General features: G+C 51.2%; 1 protein-coding gene across 1 annotated transcript in view; it reads left to right on the plus strand.

Moving 5' to 3' along the window:
* Nucleotides 1-17,438, plus strand: part of LOC137547387 (uncharacterized) — a 151,012-nt gene that overhangs the window by 103,160 nt on the left and 30,414 nt on the right. Inside the window, exon 5 of the mRNA XM_068270936.1 lies at nucleotides 10,630-10,709. Coding sequence (XP_068127037.1) covers nucleotides 10,630-10,709 — 80 coding nt within the window. The remainder of the gene's footprint in view (nucleotides 1-10,629; nucleotides 10,710-17,438) is intronic.

Raw genomic sequence — 17,438 nt, forward strand, 5'->3', positions numbered from 1 at the left:
AGGAGGAAGAACAAGGCCTATGAAGAAAAGAACACCTTGCCTACTGTGAAGCATGGCGGGAGGTCAATCATGCTTTGGGGCTGTTTTGCTTCTGCAGGTACAGGGAAGCTTCAGCGTGTGCAAGGTACCATGAATTCTCTTCAGTACCAGGAGATATTGGATGAAAATGTGATGCAGTCCGTCACAAACCTGAGGCTTGGGAGACGTTGGACCTTTCAACAGGACAATGATCCCAAGCATACCTCCAAGTCCACTAGAGCATGGTGGCAGATTAAAGGCTGGAACATTTTGGAGAGGCCATCGCAGTCACCAGACATAAATCTGATTGAGAACCTCTGGTGGGACTTAAAGAAAGCAGTTGCAGCGCGCAAGCCTAAGAATGTGACTGAACTGGAGGTAGTGTTGGGCGAACATCTAGATGTTCGGGTTCGGGCCGAACAGGCCGAACATGGCCGCGATGTTCGGGTGTTCGACCCGAACTCCGAACATAATGGAAGTCAATGGGGACCCGAACTTTTGTGCTTTGTAAAGCCTCCTTATATGCTACATACCCCAAATTTACAGGGTATGTGCACCTTGGGAGTGGGTACAAGAGGAAAAAAAAATTTAGCAAAAAGAGCTTATAGTTTTTGAGAAAATCGATTTTAAAGTTTCAAAGGGAAAACTGTCTTTTAAATGCGGGAAATGTCTGTTTTCTTTGCACAGGTAACATGCTTTTTGTCGGCATGCAGTCATAAATGTAATACATATAAGAGGTTCCAGGAAAAGGGACCGGTAATGCTAACCCAGCAGCAGCACACGTGATGGAACAGGAGGAGGGTGGCGCAGGAGGAGAAGGCCACGCTTTGAGACACAACAACCCAGGCCTTGCATGAGGACAAGAAGCGTGCGGATAGCATGCTTTGTACCACCATGCAGTCATAAATGTAATAAAGATAAGTGGTTCAATAAACAGGGACCACGCGGCAACGCTAACCCAGCAGCAGCACACGTGATGGAACAGGAGGAGGCGCAGGAGGAGAAGGCCACGCTTTGTGAGACACAACAACCCAGGCCTTGCATGAGGACAAAAAGCGTGCGGATAGCATGCTTTGTACCGCCATGTAGTCATAAATGTAATAAAGATAAGAGGTTCAATAAACAGGGACCACGCGGCAACGCTAACCCAGCAGCAGCAGCAGCAGCAGCACACGTGATGGAACAGGAGGAGGCGCAGGAGGAGAAGGCCACGCTTTGTGAGACACAACAACCCAGGCCTTGCATGAGGACAAAAAGCGTGCGGATAGCATGCTTTGTACCGCCATGTAGTCATAAATGTAATAAAGATAAGAGGTTCAATAAACAGTGACCACGCGGCAACGGTAACCCAGCAGCAGCAGCAGCACACGTGATGGAACAGGAGGAGGCGCAGGAGGAGAAGGCCACGCTTTGTGAGACACAACAACCCAGGCCTTGCATGAGGACAAAAAGCGTGCGGATAGCATGCTTTGTACCGCCATGTAGTCATAAATGTAATAAAGATAAGAGGTTCAATAAACAGGGACCACGCGGCAACGGTAACCCAGCAGCAGCAGCAGCAGCAGCAGCACACGTGATGGAACAGGAGGAGGCGCAGGAGGAGAAGGCCACGCTTTGTGAGACACAACAACCCAGGCCTTGCATGAGGACAAAAAGCGTGCGGATAGCATGCTTTGTACCGCCATGTAGTCATAAATGTAATAAAGATAAGAGGTTCAATAAACAGGGACCACGCGGCAACGGTAACCCAGCAGCAGCAGCAGCAGCACACGTGATGGAACAGGAGGAGGCGCAGGAGGAGAAGGCCACGCTTTGTGAGACACAACAACCCAGGCCTTGCATGAGGACAAAAAGCGTGCGGATAGCATGCTTTGTACCGCCATGTAGTCATAAATGTAATAAAGATAAGAGGTTCAATAAACAGGGACCACGCGGCAACGGTAACCCAGCAGCAGCAGCAGCACACGTGATGGAACAGGAGGAGGCGCAGGAGGAGAAGGCCACGCTTTGTGAGACACAACAACCCAGGCCTTGCATGAGGACAAAAAGCGTGCGGATATAGCAGCAATGCTTTTTGCCGCCATGCAGTCATAAATGTAATACAGATGAGAGGTTCAATAAACAGGGACCGGAAACGCTAAACCATCCCAGATGTTCATCGGTCATGTTACTTGGTTGGGGTCCAGGAGTGTTGCGTAGTCGTTTCCAATCCAGGATTGATTCATTTTAATTTGAGTCAGACGGTCTGCATTTTCTGTGGAGAGGCGGATACGCCGATCTGTGATGATGCCTCCGGCAGCACTGAAACAGCGTTCCGACATAACGCTGGCTGCCGGGCAAGCCAGCACCTCTATTGCGTACATTGCCAGTTCGTGCCAGGTGTCTAGCTTCATGCCCGGTTTCAGGTCCAGCGGTGCCAGCCACAAATCCGTCTGTTCCTTTATTCCCCTCCAAATTTCCTCCCCTGTGTGCTGCTTATCCCCAAGGCAGATCAGCTTCAGCAACGCTTGCTGACGCATGCCAACAGCTGTGCTGCACTGCTTCCACGATCCTACTGCTGCTGGTGCTGGGTTAGCATTTCCGGATGAGGTACAGCTTTGAGATGCGTTGGAGGAGAAGGAGTCAGAGAGGTAGGTGCTGCTGTTGTTATCCAGCTGTTTGCGGCGTGGGCAACACCCGCGCCGTAGCAGGTGAGGAATCGCTGCCAGGCTCCACAAGGTTCACCCAGTGCGCGGTAAGGGAGATGTATCGACCCTGGCCGAACGCACTCGTCCAGGTGTCAGTGGTGAGGTGAACCTTGCAGGCAACGGCATTCTTCAAGCTTCGGGTTATTTAGCTGACCACGTGCTCATGCAACTCAGGCACTGCAGAGCGCGCAAAGTGGTAGCGGCTGGGAACCACGTAACGTGGGATGGCCACTGACATCATGCCCTTGAAGCTGTTTGTCTCCACCACTCGATATGGCAGCATTTCGCAGGCCAGAAGCTTGGCTATGCTGGCTGGCTGTTACTGCCACGGCCCGGGGGTCATTTGCTGGCAATTTCCTCTTGTGCTCAAACATCTCAGAAACAGACAACTCAACCGTAGCGCTGCACACCGAAGGGCTGTTGGTTGTTGTGTTTGATGAACACTGGGAGACCTCAAGAGCACTAGTCCGGAAAGTGACAGTGTCAGCATCGTCTGATGTTTGTGAATGTTGTGAACCACGCAATGGCTGGGCTACTGCTGCTGCTGAGGCGGGTCTGGTGGTGAGTCTGGTGAACCCAAGGGAGGCAGTGTTGCTGGTGGTACCCTGTCCTGCCGCGTTTGCCCACAGAGTGGGATGTTTGGATAGAATGTGGCGGCTCATGCTGGTGGTGGAGAGGTTGTTAATACTTTTCCCCCTGCTCAGGCGGGTCTTGCACACCTTGCAAATCGCCATGGTAACATCCTCAGTGCAGTCTTCAAAGAAAGCCCAGACTTTAACTGGCTGAGGACTCGGACCTCGTGCGTGATGTGCTGGTGCTGCTTAACCCACTGCTGGACGCTTGAGAGGTCATCCAAGTAATTATCTGGTCCTGTTCTTTTGGATCTGTGAGGGTTGTTGTCCTGGACAACATGGGCAGTATTGAGTGGGTTTTCTTGGGTGCTCCCCTGTGGCCTGTACGTGAACCGTCAGGGGAAACACCTCTTCCCTTGCCCCTCCCTCTTTCACCGGATTTCTTCCTCATTTCACTTATCCTTAAAGTACACGCTGACTGGCAGCAGTACAGTGGCAGTACAGAAATGCTATACAGTGGTGGGTGAGCGGTGTACCACTATTGTCAGCAGTGACACAGAGCACAATGCTATACAGTGGCGGGTGAGCGGTGTACTACTGTTCCCAGCAGACACAGAGTGGAAGTAAACACAATGCTATATAGTGTGGCTGAGCCGTGTACACAGAGTGGCATTAAACACAATGCTATATAGTCTGCTATATAGTCACCCCGAACAGGGTGATGTTCTGCAGAACCCGAACAGTGGCAAACACTGTTCGCCCAACACTACTGGGAGGGAACGCAGATTTTAGTACCTAAACACACGATACAACATGTTTTCCGGGGTCGGACTCTGAGGCACATACAGATGGTCCCGATCATCATCCTCATCATACAACTCTTCTCCTGAGTCTGACCCACCCACCACCTCTGCCACCCCAACATCCCCAGACACAGACCCCTCATCGTCCTCAACATTAACTTGGGATGCTGGCCTGAGCCAGACCTCCTCCTCCACATCAGGCCCCATCATCTCCTCAATGGCAGCCCTCATTAATCGCTCTGGCGACGGACTGATGGACACAACGTTCTCCTCCGGGGAGGGCTGCTGCTGACCACTGGCTGCTGGGGTGGATGTTATAGCTTGCGTGGGGCGTTGGCTGTTGCTGTTGTTGGGAGTGCTGCTCACAGCGGAGGTCTCTGGGGAACTCATGTTGAGCTCATATAGTGGTTGACGGTGAGTGGAGTATTACTGATCCCAGCAATATACACACTGACTGGCAGAGTACGCAATGCTATATAGTGTGGCTGAGCGGTGTACACAGAGTGGCAGTAAACACAATGCTATATAGTCTGGCTGAGCGAGCGGTGTACTACTGTTCCCAGCAGAATCAGAGTGGCAGTAAACAATGGTATATAGTCTGGCTGAGCGGTGTACATAGAGTGTCAGTAAACAATGGTATATAGTCTGGCTGAGCGAGCGGTGTACTACTGTTCCCAGCAGAATCAGAGTGGCAGTAAACAATGGTATATAGTCTGGCTGAGCGGTGTACATAGAGTGTCAGTAAACAATGGTATATAGTCTGGCTGAGCGAGCGGTGTACTACTGTTCCCAGCAGAATCAGAGTGGCAGTAAACAATGGTATATAGTCTGGCTGAGCGGTGTACACAGAGTGTCAGTAAACAATGGTATATAGTCTGGCTGAGCGGTGTACACACAATGCTATATAGTCTGCTATATAGTGTCAGTAAACAATGGTATATAGTCTGGCTGAGCGGTGTACACAGAGTGTCAGTAAACAATGGTATATAGTCTGGCTGAGCGAGCGGTGTACTACTGTTCCCAGCAGAATCAGAGTGGCAGTAAACAATGGTATATAGTCTGGCTGAGCGGTGTACACAGAGTGTCAGTAAACAATGGTATATAGTCTGGCTGAGCGGTGTACACACAATGCTATATAGTCTGCTATATAGTGTCAGTAAACAATGGTATATAGTCTGGCTGAGCGAGCGGTGTACTACTGTTCCCAGCAGAATCAGAGTGGCAGTAAACAATGGTATATAGTCTGGCTGAGCGGTGTACACAGAGTGTCAGTAAACAATGGTATATAGTGTGGCTGAGTGGTGTACACAGAGTGTCAGTAAACAATGGTATATAGTCTGGCTGAGCGGTGTACACAGAGTGTCAGTAAACAATGGTATATAGTCTGGCTGAGCGAGCGGTGTACTACTGTTCCCAGCAGAATCAGAGTGGCAGTAAACAATGGTATATAGTCTGGCTGAGCGGTGTACACAGAGTGTCAGTAAACAATGGTATATAGTGTGGCTGAGTGGTGTACACAGAGTGTCAGTAAACAATGGTATATAGTCTGGCTGAGCGGTGTACACAGAGTGGCAGTAAACACAATGCTATATACTCTGGCTGAGCGAGCGGTGTACTACTGTTCCCAGCAGACACAGAACAGTAAACAGAATGCTATATAGTGTGGCTGAGCGAGCGGTGTACCACTATTCCCAGCAGACACAGAACAGTGAACAGAATGCTATATAGTGTGGCTGAGCGAGCGGTGTACCACTATTCCCAGCAGACACAGAACAGTAAACAGAATGCTATATAGTGTGGCTGAGCGAGCGGTGTACCACTATTCCAAGCAGACACAGAACAGTGAACAGAATGCTATATAGTGTGGCTGAGCGAGCGGTGTACCACTATTCCCAGCAGACACAGAGTGGCAGTAAACAGAATGCTATATAGTGTGGCTGAGCGAGGTACACAGAGTGGCAGTAAACAGAATGCTATATAGTGTGGCTGAGCGAGCGGTGTACCACTATTCCCAGCAGACACAGAACAGTGAACAGAATGCTATATAGTGTGGCTGAGCGAGCGGTGTACCACTATTCCCAGCAGACACAGAACAGTGAACAGAATGCTATATAGTGTGGATGAGCGAGCGGTGTACCACTATTCCCAGCAGACACAGAACAGTAAACAGAATGCTATATAGTGTGGCTGAGCGAGCGGTGTACCACTATTCCCAGCAGACACAGAACAGTGAACAGAATGCTATATAGTGTGGCTGAGCGAGCGGTGTACCACTATTCCCAGCAGACACAGAACAGTGAACAGAATGCTATATAGTGTGGCTGAGCGAGCGGTGTACTACTGTTCCCAGCAGACACAGAACAGTACACAGAATGCTATATAGTGTGGCTGAACGAGCGGTGTACTACTGTTCCCAGCAGACACAGAACAGTACACAGAATGCTATATAGTGTGGCTGAACGAGCGGTGTACCACTATTCCAAGCAGACACAGAACAGTGAACAGAATGCTATATAGTGTGGCTGAGCGAGCGGTGTACCACTATTCCCAGCAGACACAGAGTGGCAGTAAACAGAATGCTATATAGTGTGGCTGAGCGAGGTACACAGAGTGGCAGTAAACAGAATGCTATATAGTGTGGCTGTGCAAGCGGTGTACTACTATTCCCAGCAGACACAGAGTGGCAGTAAACAGAATGCTATATAGTGTGGCTGAGCGAGGTACACAGAGTGGCAGTAAACAGAATGCTGAGCGAGCGGTGTACTACTATTCCCAGCAGCGACACACAATGACTGGGGGGGACCCTGGCTAGCGTGGCTGGAGCGCGAACTACCCTGCCTGCCTACCCAAAGCTAAACCCACAGACAAATGGCGGAGATATGACGTGGTTCGGGTATTTATTTACCCGAACCACGTGACAGTTCGGCCAATCAGAGCGCGTTCGGGTCCGAACCACGTGACCCGTTCGGCCAATCACAGCGCTAGCCGAACGTTCGGGGAACGTTCGGCCATGCGCTCTTAGTTCGGCCATATGGCCGAACGGTTTGGCCGAGCACCGTCAGGTGTTCGGCCGAACTCGAACATCACCCGAACAGGGTGATGTTCTGCAGAACCCGAACAGTGGCGAACACTGTTCGCCCAACACTAACTGGAGGCTTTTGCCCATGAAGAATGGGCTAAGATACCCGTAGATCGCTGCAAGACACTTGTGTCAAGCTATGCTTCACGTTTAAAAGCTGTTATAACTGGAAAAGGATGTTGTACTAAGTACTAAGAATGAATGTCACTTGGGGGTTGAATAAAATTGATAATGATGTGAGCACTGAAAAGACATTTGTGGTTATTTCATTATAAATGTTATGTTATATTTGTCTGACTTACAAGTGCCTCTTTGATTTAATTGTAAACAAGATGACTGAAATGATCAAAATCAATGTCAAACTGGCCAAAACACTCAATTTCAGTGGAGGTTGAATAATTGTGAACACAACTGTAGTAACAGTCACTGGCAGACAACCAAGCACAGTAGGATCTCTTAGATAACTCACAGGCTTCACAGTTGGCACAGGAAGTGATGTTTTTTTTTGCAAAGTATCAGAAGTAGATTTCCTCAGGTTGTATAGAAATTGCAGAACTTGTATCAAGCATCAGGTAATAGATTGGGTCTGATCAGTAGTGGCAATAGAAACAGTGCATAAAAGTTTATCTGAACTGAATTTTTTCCCGACACTTAAAGAGAACCCGAGGCGGATGTTCTAAATCTTAATAGGACGCAGAGGCATGTTCTGTGCACAATGACATGCCTCTGTGTCCTTCTGGTGCCGCTACCAGTCCCCCACGGGCTCTGTTGTCCTCCCTGAAAAATAGCGCCGCCAGGCTTCAGACAATCTGCTTGTCAATAGCCTTCTGTGTTTACCTTGTATTTGTCAATCACCATGCACCTCCCATTGCACGGCTCCTGCCTCTGTCTTCTGCTCCCCGCCTCCATAAGCTTCCTCCAATCGGAAGGAAAGCCGCGACCCAGTAAGTACTTCTGGATTGTGGCTTAGCTTCTGATTGGAGAAAGCTTATGGAGGTGGGGAACAAGGGGACAGAGGCGGGAGCCGTGCAATGGAGGTGCCAGGGGAGGCGCACCGTGATTGACAAATACAAGGTAAACAGAAAACTATTGACAAGCAGATTGCCGCTAGCCTGGCGCTACTTTTCAGGGGGGCAGCAGAGCCCAGGGGGGGGGGGGACTGGCAACGGCACCAGGAAGACACAGAGGCATGTCATTGTGCACAGAACATGCTTCTGTGTCCTATTAAAATTGAGAAAATCTGCCTCGGGTTCTCTTCAATGAGAACCTGAAGGATAATTTAAACAAAGACAGATACTTACCTATGGAGAGGGAAGGCTCTGGGTCCTACAGAGTCTTCCCGTTCCTCTCCTTATCCTCTCATTTCCCTGCAGGCTCCTCCATTTAAATATCCCGCTGTGGGAGGCTTCAGAAGTCTTCGAGAGCCTGAGTGCTCCCAAAGACGTGCAGCTCTGTACTGCGCACATGCGAGCGCATATGGAGAGGCCCGTGTTCGGGGGCCTGAGTGCTCCCGAAGACTTCTGAAGCCCACCCAAAGCGGAAGAGAGCATGTCTGAGCCATGGGTCGGAGACTGCTAATGGGGAGCCAGCGCAGGAATGACAAGACAAGAAGAGGAGTGAGAAGGCTCTGTAGGACCCAGAGCTTTCACTCTCCTTAGGTAAGTAAGTATCTGTTTTTTTAATTTGCCTTCAGATTCTCTTTAAAGGGAACCTGAGCAGGTTCTAAAATCAGAATTTCCACTTACCTGGGGCTTCCTCCAGCCCACCATAGGCCGCAAGGTCCCACGGTATCCTCCTGGCTCCTCTCCAGGCTCCACTCCCAGTCCCGCTGGCGGCTTTATTATTGGACGACTTCGGCCTGAAGTCATCAGGGCTGCTTCCCGCTTGGTCGATTAGCATCATCACGCCGGCCAGCAACGCGTCATCACACCGGCCGTCATGAGAGTCCTGCACATGCGCGGTTCAGTATTACAGTGGGCTGGAGGAAGCCCCAGGTAAGTGGAAATTCTGATTTTAGAACCTGCTCAGGGTCCTTTTAAGATAATGAGTTCTAGAGAAGAAACTTGCTGAACATGTCTAACAGTAGAATTATGGCAGATTTTCAGTGTTTGGTTTTCTTACATTTCTGACATTCTGCGTTCTTTGCAAGACATGTAGCATAGTTAGCAATATGCTGTGCTGAGCCACACCCAGAACAGTTCTTGTTTTGTGCATGTGCAGCTCTGTTCTGCAGTTCAGGCAGTTTTCTAATTATACCCTTATCACACCTCCCAACACCTTTTGAGATGAGAAAGAGGGGCACTTAAGCCACGCCCCTGCTACACCCCTGATCACACCCCAAGTCACGCATGGCATAAAGATTTCATAAGAAAAATATGTTGTTTTATAATTCAGACCACACTGGTCCTTTCTATCCTGGTTCATTTTCTTTCATAGTAACATTTTAAAATTAGTAATATATCCATTTAAAGGATGGGAATAAAGTTCAGAGTCACACACATTTTTTAGTAGAGAAAAAAAAAAAAATTATATATATATATATATATATATATATTTACATAGAAAGAGGGACAAAGTCCTGAAAGAGGGACAAATGAGGAGGAAAGAGGGACAGAGGGACAGGGCTCCCAAAGAGGGACAGTTGGGAGAGAATGCCTTATTTGGAGCAAGGATGTTCATGTCTACTGATAATTGTAATAGGCTAATTACAATTAAGCAAAATTTTGCATACATTTTTGCATTTACGTCCATGCATAATTACGATTTGAACATTCAACTGATTGTACAGTAATCCATTCGTAATGACAAAAACTACAACTTTTTGAAAAATTATTTTTTTGGCTTGTCGCCATACTTCTCTTTAACATAAAAGTTGGCACAAAATTATGTGAAAAATAAAGAAAAAGTAAAAACTTACCTAAGTAGTGGAAAGCCTCTGGATAGTCCAGAGGCTTCTTCGTATCTTTCTACTCCCCAATGTTCTAATGCTCGGTCTCTCTGTTAGTGTAGGTTTCGTTAGTGAGCAAGCACGGTTTCGGATGAGAGTATATGTACTGGGCATGTGCAATAAATCCCGCACATGTGCAGTAGAGTGAAGTGCTTGTGCACAGAGGAAACAACCTGTACATAAGTGCCTTAGTTCTACTAGGCATGCGCAGACCTTATTTGTGAATATCCAGTAAGGACATGATCACACACTGAAGAAACCTGTTCAACCAGCACTGGAATATTAGAGTGCAGGAAGATCTCTATAGTAGTTTCAGTTACTGTCCAGTGGTTTGCTGAGGAAAACAAATGTTTGTTAGTTCGGGGGCAGATTGTGATAGCGGGGCAGAAAAAAGTACAAATCCAGCCCTGCATGCACTCCTTCCACATGGCTACATTACCATGCTCTTGTGACTGTGGGCCTCAGACACTGATGAATTATGTGATTGTCACATAAATAACACTAAGCTTATTTTTCCTATCAGCTTCTGATTCATCGCGGATTACTGTCCTTCTTATCTTCACTACTGTTTACCTACTGATAAATGTCTTCATTTTATGTTGGGTAAGTAACACTTACATCTGCAGGTACTGTGCACTGTATAGATTGTTTTCAAAATGATTTGCTAATCTACTGCCCTACCACATATTTATTTATTTATTGTATTTATAAAGCGCCAACATATTACGCAGCGCTGGACATTAGTTTAGGTTACAGACAATATTTAGGGGTGACATACAGCAATATGACAATACAGGAATACAAGAAAACCAGATCACACAGCACAGTATGAGTACAAGGTAATGCTTAGTCACTGGAGGGGAGCATGGAGATCACACAGCACAGTATGAGTACAAGGTAATGCTTAGTCAGTCACTGGATGGGAGCATGGAGATCACACAGCACAGTATGAGTACCAGGTAATGCTTAGTCACTGGATGGAGCATGGATGTCACACAGCACAGTATGAGTACAAGGTAATGCTTAGTCAGTCATTGGATTGAGCATGGAGATTAGGCAAGTTAGGTTCACTCAGATGCATAGCGTACCGTACATAATGCTAAAATACTGGTTTCTTTACCTCCAGAGTATGGGTCATGTGACCTGTATCTAACTTTATTGTAGTATCTAGTAGATGGTGGGTTTGTGTCACACTCATCTCCCAGACATTCCAGCATCGGGCACCACTGCTGCTGTGGCGTCCTTTGAAGCCATCCCTGGAACTCATCCTCGTGTGTCCTCACATGCACTCCTCACATCATCCTTTGTCTCTTCTTCCATGTTAACAAGCCCCCTCCTCAGCATCCTCCACTAGAGGCCTGCCCAGGTCAGGTAGCGAGTCTGCGCTGACCCGCAGACCTGCTACCTGACCCGCAAACCCGCTACCTGACCCGCAGACCTGCTACCTGACCCGCAAACCCGCTACCTGACCCGCAGACCTGCTACCTGACCCGCAAACCCGCTACCTGACCCGCAGACCTGCTACCTGACCCGCAAACCCGCTACCTGACCCGCAGACCTGCTACCTGACCCGCAAACCCGCTACCTGACCCGCAGACCTGCTACCTGACCCGCAAACCCGCTACCTGACCCGCAGACCTGCTACCTGACCCGCAAACCCGCTACCTGACCCGCAAACCTGCTACCTGACTCGCAAACCTGCTACCTGACCCGCAAACCTGCTACCTGACCTGCAAACCCGCTACCTGACCCGCAGACCTGCTACCTGACCCGCAAACCTGCTACCTGACCCGCAAACCTGCTACCTGACCTGCAAACCCGCTACCTGACCCGCAGACCTGCTACCTGACCCGCAAACCTGCTACCTGACTCGCAAACCTGCTACCTGACCCGCAAACCTGCTACCTGACCTGCAAACCCGCTACCTGACCCGCAGACCTGCTACCTGACCCGCAGACCTGCTACCTGACCCGCAAACCTGCTACCTGACCCGCAAACCTGCTACCTGACCTGCAAACCCGCTACCTGACCCGCAGACCTGCTACCTGACCCGCAAACCTGCTACCTGACCCGCAAACCTGCTACCTGACCTGCAAACCCGCTACCTGACCCGCAAACCCGCTACCTGACCCGCAAACCCGCTACCTGACCCGCAAACCCGCTACCTGACCCGCAGACCTGCTACCTGACCCGCAAACCTGCTACCTGACCCGCAGACCTGCTACCTGACCCGCAAACCTGCTTTCAGGTGAATTTGACACCCGCAGACCCGCTACCTGCACCCAACCCGCTTTTTCCATTTTCTTCTAAAGTACACATTTAAACCAACATTGAGGAGCTGAAAAGTAAATAAAACCTTCTTTATACACAAACCAAAGCCAAAGAAGTGTTTTAAAGTTTTTTTTTAACTGTTATTTAAATCAATAAAAACCAAGAAGTAACAGTCCTGCTCAAACAACAAATAGCTGAGCACCCACATCCCTGTCCCTGTATGCTGTAGGCTGCTCCCCATCTACACTACATCTAGTGGAAGTGTCCCGTCCCCCTGGCCACTGCAATGCACACTGGGAGATGTAGTACATTAATGTAATCACAGGAGATGTGGGCACATTAATGTACTACATCTCCCAGCATGCATTGTGCTGGCCAGGGTGGCACTTCCACCGCTGCAGCTATGAGTTGCAAGACATAGACACTACGTCCAGGCTCATATAAATAATTTTCAGATTTAAGGGTGCATATACACACACAATCTTGACCCTCCATGTAGTATGAGGACCAATCAAAATCGGCCACTCAAAATTGTGTGTGTATGCACCCAAAGTGCAATTACTTCTGTTACAAACCTTCATTTGTTAATGATGAGCTACTGCTGAATGAAGGTGCTTGGCAGATCTACCTGTGCAAAAACGTGTAGGCTGGAGAATAAATATTGTTATGTGCCAAAATTATCTTAATTATCTTGACTTGTAACAGCGTGGATACGAGTGTGTGCGATTAAGTAGACTAGGCTTTGCGTCGTACGGCTGTAACGACCATGAGCAAATTGAGTAGGTAATCTCTCATACTACATGGGAGATGTAAAACTGGAAGATAATTGGCCAATCCAAATTGGATGTGTATATACTGTATACCCTAAATTATCCTTTCTTCATTACAGTAGCTCAACAGTAAAATAAATGGTAATTTGTTAAGAAAATCAGGATTGCATACAGGGGAGGACTGACCATTAGGGCACTCGGGCATGGACCGAGGGCCCGTGGTCAGGGGGGGCCCGCCGCCCGCCAGAGAGCCCTGAGCACGAGGGGAGACAGTCAGCGAAGGAGGGCGATGGGTAGAGCAGCGGAGAAGGGGGGGAAGTTCCCCCCCCCTTTCTCTCACCTTGGGGGCCCCCCTTCCTGGCTCTCCCCTCCAGAATAGGTAAAGTGTCGGCGCAGCGGCTGACAGCGGGCGGAGACTTACCGCTGTTCAGCCACCGGAGGGAGCGCTGATCTGTGTGCCACTAGTCTGGGCTTCTCAAGCCCAGACTAGTGGCACACAGATCAGCGCTCCCTCCGGTGGCTGAACAGCGGTAAGTCTCCGCCCGCTGTCAGCCGCTACCCGCTGCGCCGACACTTTACAGATTCTGGAGGGGAGAGCCAGGAAGGGGGGCCCCAAGGTGAGGGAAGGGGGGGGGGACTTCCCCCCTTCTCCGCTGCTATGCAAATCGCCCTCCTTCACTGGCTGTCTCCCCTCCTGGAAACACTACAAGCCTGGCTGCATATACTGGGGGCACCTATAGACCTGGCTATACCGGGGAGACCTATACACCTGGCTGCATATACTGGGGAGACCTATACACCTGGCTGCATATACTGGGGGCACTTATACACCTGACTACATATACTGGGGGCACCCATAGACCTGGCTGTATATACTGGGGGCGCCTATAGACCTGGCTATACTGGGGACACCTATACACCTGGCTACATATACTGGGGACACCTAAAGACCTGGCTATCTATACAGGAGACACCTATAGACCTTGCTATCTATACAGGAGACACCTATAGACCTGGCTATCTGTACTGGGGACACCTATAGGCCTGGCTACCTATCCTGGAGATACCTGTAGACCTGGCTACCTATACTGGGGACACCTATAGACCTGGCTATCTTAACTGGGGACATCTATAGACCTGGCTATCTTAAATGGGGGACATCTATAGACCTGGTTATCTATTCTGGGGACACCTGTAGACTAGGCTACTTATACTGGGGACACCTATAGACCTGGATACCTGCACTGGGAAAACCTATAGACCTGGTTACTTCCACTGGGGATACCTTTTGACCTGGTTACCTATACTGGGGGCACCTATTTTGGGGAACTGCTGCTGCCAGATTAAGTGTATTTTGAGAAACAGCTGCCAGATTATGTGTATTTTTGGGGAACCACTGCCAGATTGTGTATAATGGGGGAACTGCTGCTTCCAGATTCTGTGTATTTTGGGGGAACCACTGCTGCTACATGTATTTTCGGTGATCCGCTGCCAGATTATGCATATTTTGGGGAGCCGCTGCCAAATTATGTGTATTTGGGGAAACCGCTGCTGCCAGATAACGTCTATTTTGGGGGAACGACTGCCATATTTTCTGTATTTTGGAAGAACCTCTGCCAAATTGCATGGATTTTCTGTGAAATGCTGTCGGCGCAGGGGTTTTCATCAGTATAAAATATAACATATTTTCTGTTGTCAGTAAATTATTATATCTTAGTCTGTAAAAATATAACGTGAAAGGTGGGAAACACTGGTATGGGGGCCCCATAATCTCCTATTGCCCGGGGGCCCCATGAGTTGTCAGTCCGCCCCTGATTGCATAAGAGCACAACAAGGCTTTTAAGCAGGGAGAACAAATATACTGTATATGCACACCTACTCAGGACTTACCAATCAGAATTAAAGTTAACTAGAGCAGATTTATCACAATCAAAAGAAAATAAAAAGCACACACATCAATTGTTTCACTTTTGCAATAGATTTCCCTCCATTTTGCATGCACTTGTGTTGATAAATCTGCCCCATTGTCTTGTACCTGTCTGATAATAATATCCTGTATTTAACTATTCTTGCCATTTGCAGCAAACACTTACCTGTGTGTGCCCAGATGGCTGTGAATGCAGCTACACTGTCTGTCAGCAGATCTTGTCACATGAGGCATGTGCTTCTCTGCCTGCCATGTTTTGCTCTGCCTGCCATGTGCTTCTGTGCCTCCTCCCTCCAGCTTTAGACAGGGCCGTATCTATTAAGAGGCACCCGTGGGCCGGTGCCATGGGCGGGTCCTCGGGGGGGGGCGGCCACCTATAGTTCAATATTTTTTTTTTATTATTTTTTTTATTTTTTTATTCATAAACTTATTTTTTTTTTTTTTTTTGGGCGGGGGGGGGGGGGGGGGGGGGGGGTTGCGGGGGGAGCGGCGGAGGGCGCACCTACAGATGACGAGGGGAGCTCTCACCCCCGCCCTCCAGCACAGTGGCAGCGGCCGGCCAGGAGTCAGGACATGATCCTGGTCTCTGCATGCCGCCTCCTGGTCTAGTGACGTCACTAGACCAGTAGGCAGCATGCAGAGTTCAGGATCATGTCTGCCACTCTGCTGGAGGGCGGGAGCGAGTCGGGAGAAGCATGAAGGACGCGCTGGCAACTGCAGCCCAGCTTCCCAGCCAGGAGCCAGCTCGCCCAGCCAGGTAGGTACCCAGCCAGCACACTGCCCAGCCAGGTACCCAGCCAGCCCACTGCCCAGCCAGGTACCCAGCCAGCCCGCATGCCCAGCCAGGTACCCAGCCAGCCCGCCCGCATGCCCAGCCAGGTACCCAGCCAGCCCGCCCGCATGCCCAGCCAGGTACCCAGCCAGCCCGCATGCCCAGCCAGGTACCCAGCCAGCCCGCATGCCCAGCCAGGTACCCAGCCAGCCCGCATGCCCAGCCAGGTACCCAGCCAGCCCGCATGCCCAGCCAGGTACCCAGCCAGCCCACATGCCCAGCCAGGTACCCAGCCAGCCCGCATGCCCAGCCAGGTACCCAGCCAGCCCGCTGCCCAGCCAGGTACCCAGCCAGCCAGGTACCCAGCCAGCCCGCATGCCCAGCCAGGTACCCAGCCAGCCCGCATGCCCAGCCAGATACCCAGCCAGCCCACTGCCCAGCCAGGTACCCAGCCAGCCCGCATGCCCAGCCAGATACCCAGCCAGCCCGCATGCCCAGCCAGGTACCCAGCCAGCCCGCATGCCCAGCCAGGTACCCAGCCAGCCCGCATGCCCAGCCAGGTACCCAGCCAGCCCGCTGCCCAGCCAGGTACCCAGCCAGCCCGCTGCCCAGCCAGGTACCCAGCCAGCCCGCATGCCCAGCCAGGTACCCAGCCAGCCCGCATACCCAGCCAGCCCACTGCCCAGCCAGGTACCCAGCCAGCCCGCATGCCCAGCCAGGTACCCAGCCAGCCCGCATGCCCAGCCAGGTACCCAGCCAGCCCGCATGCCCAGCCAGGTACCCAGCCAGCCCGCATGCCCAGCCAGGTACCCAGCCAGCCCGCATGCCCAGCCAGGTACCCAGCCAGCCCGCATGCCCAGCCAGGTACCCAGCCAGCCCGCATGCCCAGCCAGGTACCCAGCCAGCCCGCATGCCCAGCCAGGTACCCAGCCAGGTACCCAGCCAGCCCGCATGCCCAGCCAGGTACCCAGCCAGACCGCATGCCCAGCCAGGTACCCAGCCAGCCCGCATGCCCAGCCAGGTACCCAGCCAGCCCGCATGCCCAGCCAGGTACCCAGCCAGCCCGCATGCCCAGCCAGGTACCCAGCCAGCCCGCATGCCCAGCCAGGTACCCAGCCAGCCCGCATGCCCAGCCAGGTACCCAGCCAGCCCGCATGCCCAGCCAGGTACCCAGCCAGCCCGCATGCCCAGCCAGGTACCCAGCCAGCCCGCATGCCCAGCCAGGTACCCAGTCAGCCCGCATGCGGAGCCAGGTACCCAGCCAGCCCGCATGCCCAGCCAGCCCGCATGCCCAGCCAGGTACCCAGCCAGCCCGCATGCCCAGCCAGGTACCCAGCCCGCCCGCTGCCCAGCCAGGTACCCAGCCAGGTCCCCAGCCAGCCCGCATACCCAGCCAGGTGCCCAGCCAGCCCGCATGCCCAGCCAGGTACCCAGCCAGCCCACTGCCCGCTTTCCCAGCCAGCCCACTGCCCGCTTTCCCAGCCAGCCCACTGCCCGCTTTCCCAGCCAACCCACTGCCCGCTTTCCCGGCCAGCCCACTGCCCGCTTTCCCAGCCAGCCCACTGCCCGCTCGCCCAGCCAGGTACCAAGCC

The sequence above is a fragment of the Hyperolius riggenbachi genome, chromosome 2 (genome assembly GCF_040937935.1).
Source record: "Hyperolius riggenbachi isolate aHypRig1 chromosome 2, aHypRig1.pri, whole genome shotgun sequence".
NCBI classification, from domain to species: Eukaryota; Metazoa; Chordata; class Amphibia; order Anura; family Hyperoliidae; genus Hyperolius; species Hyperolius riggenbachi.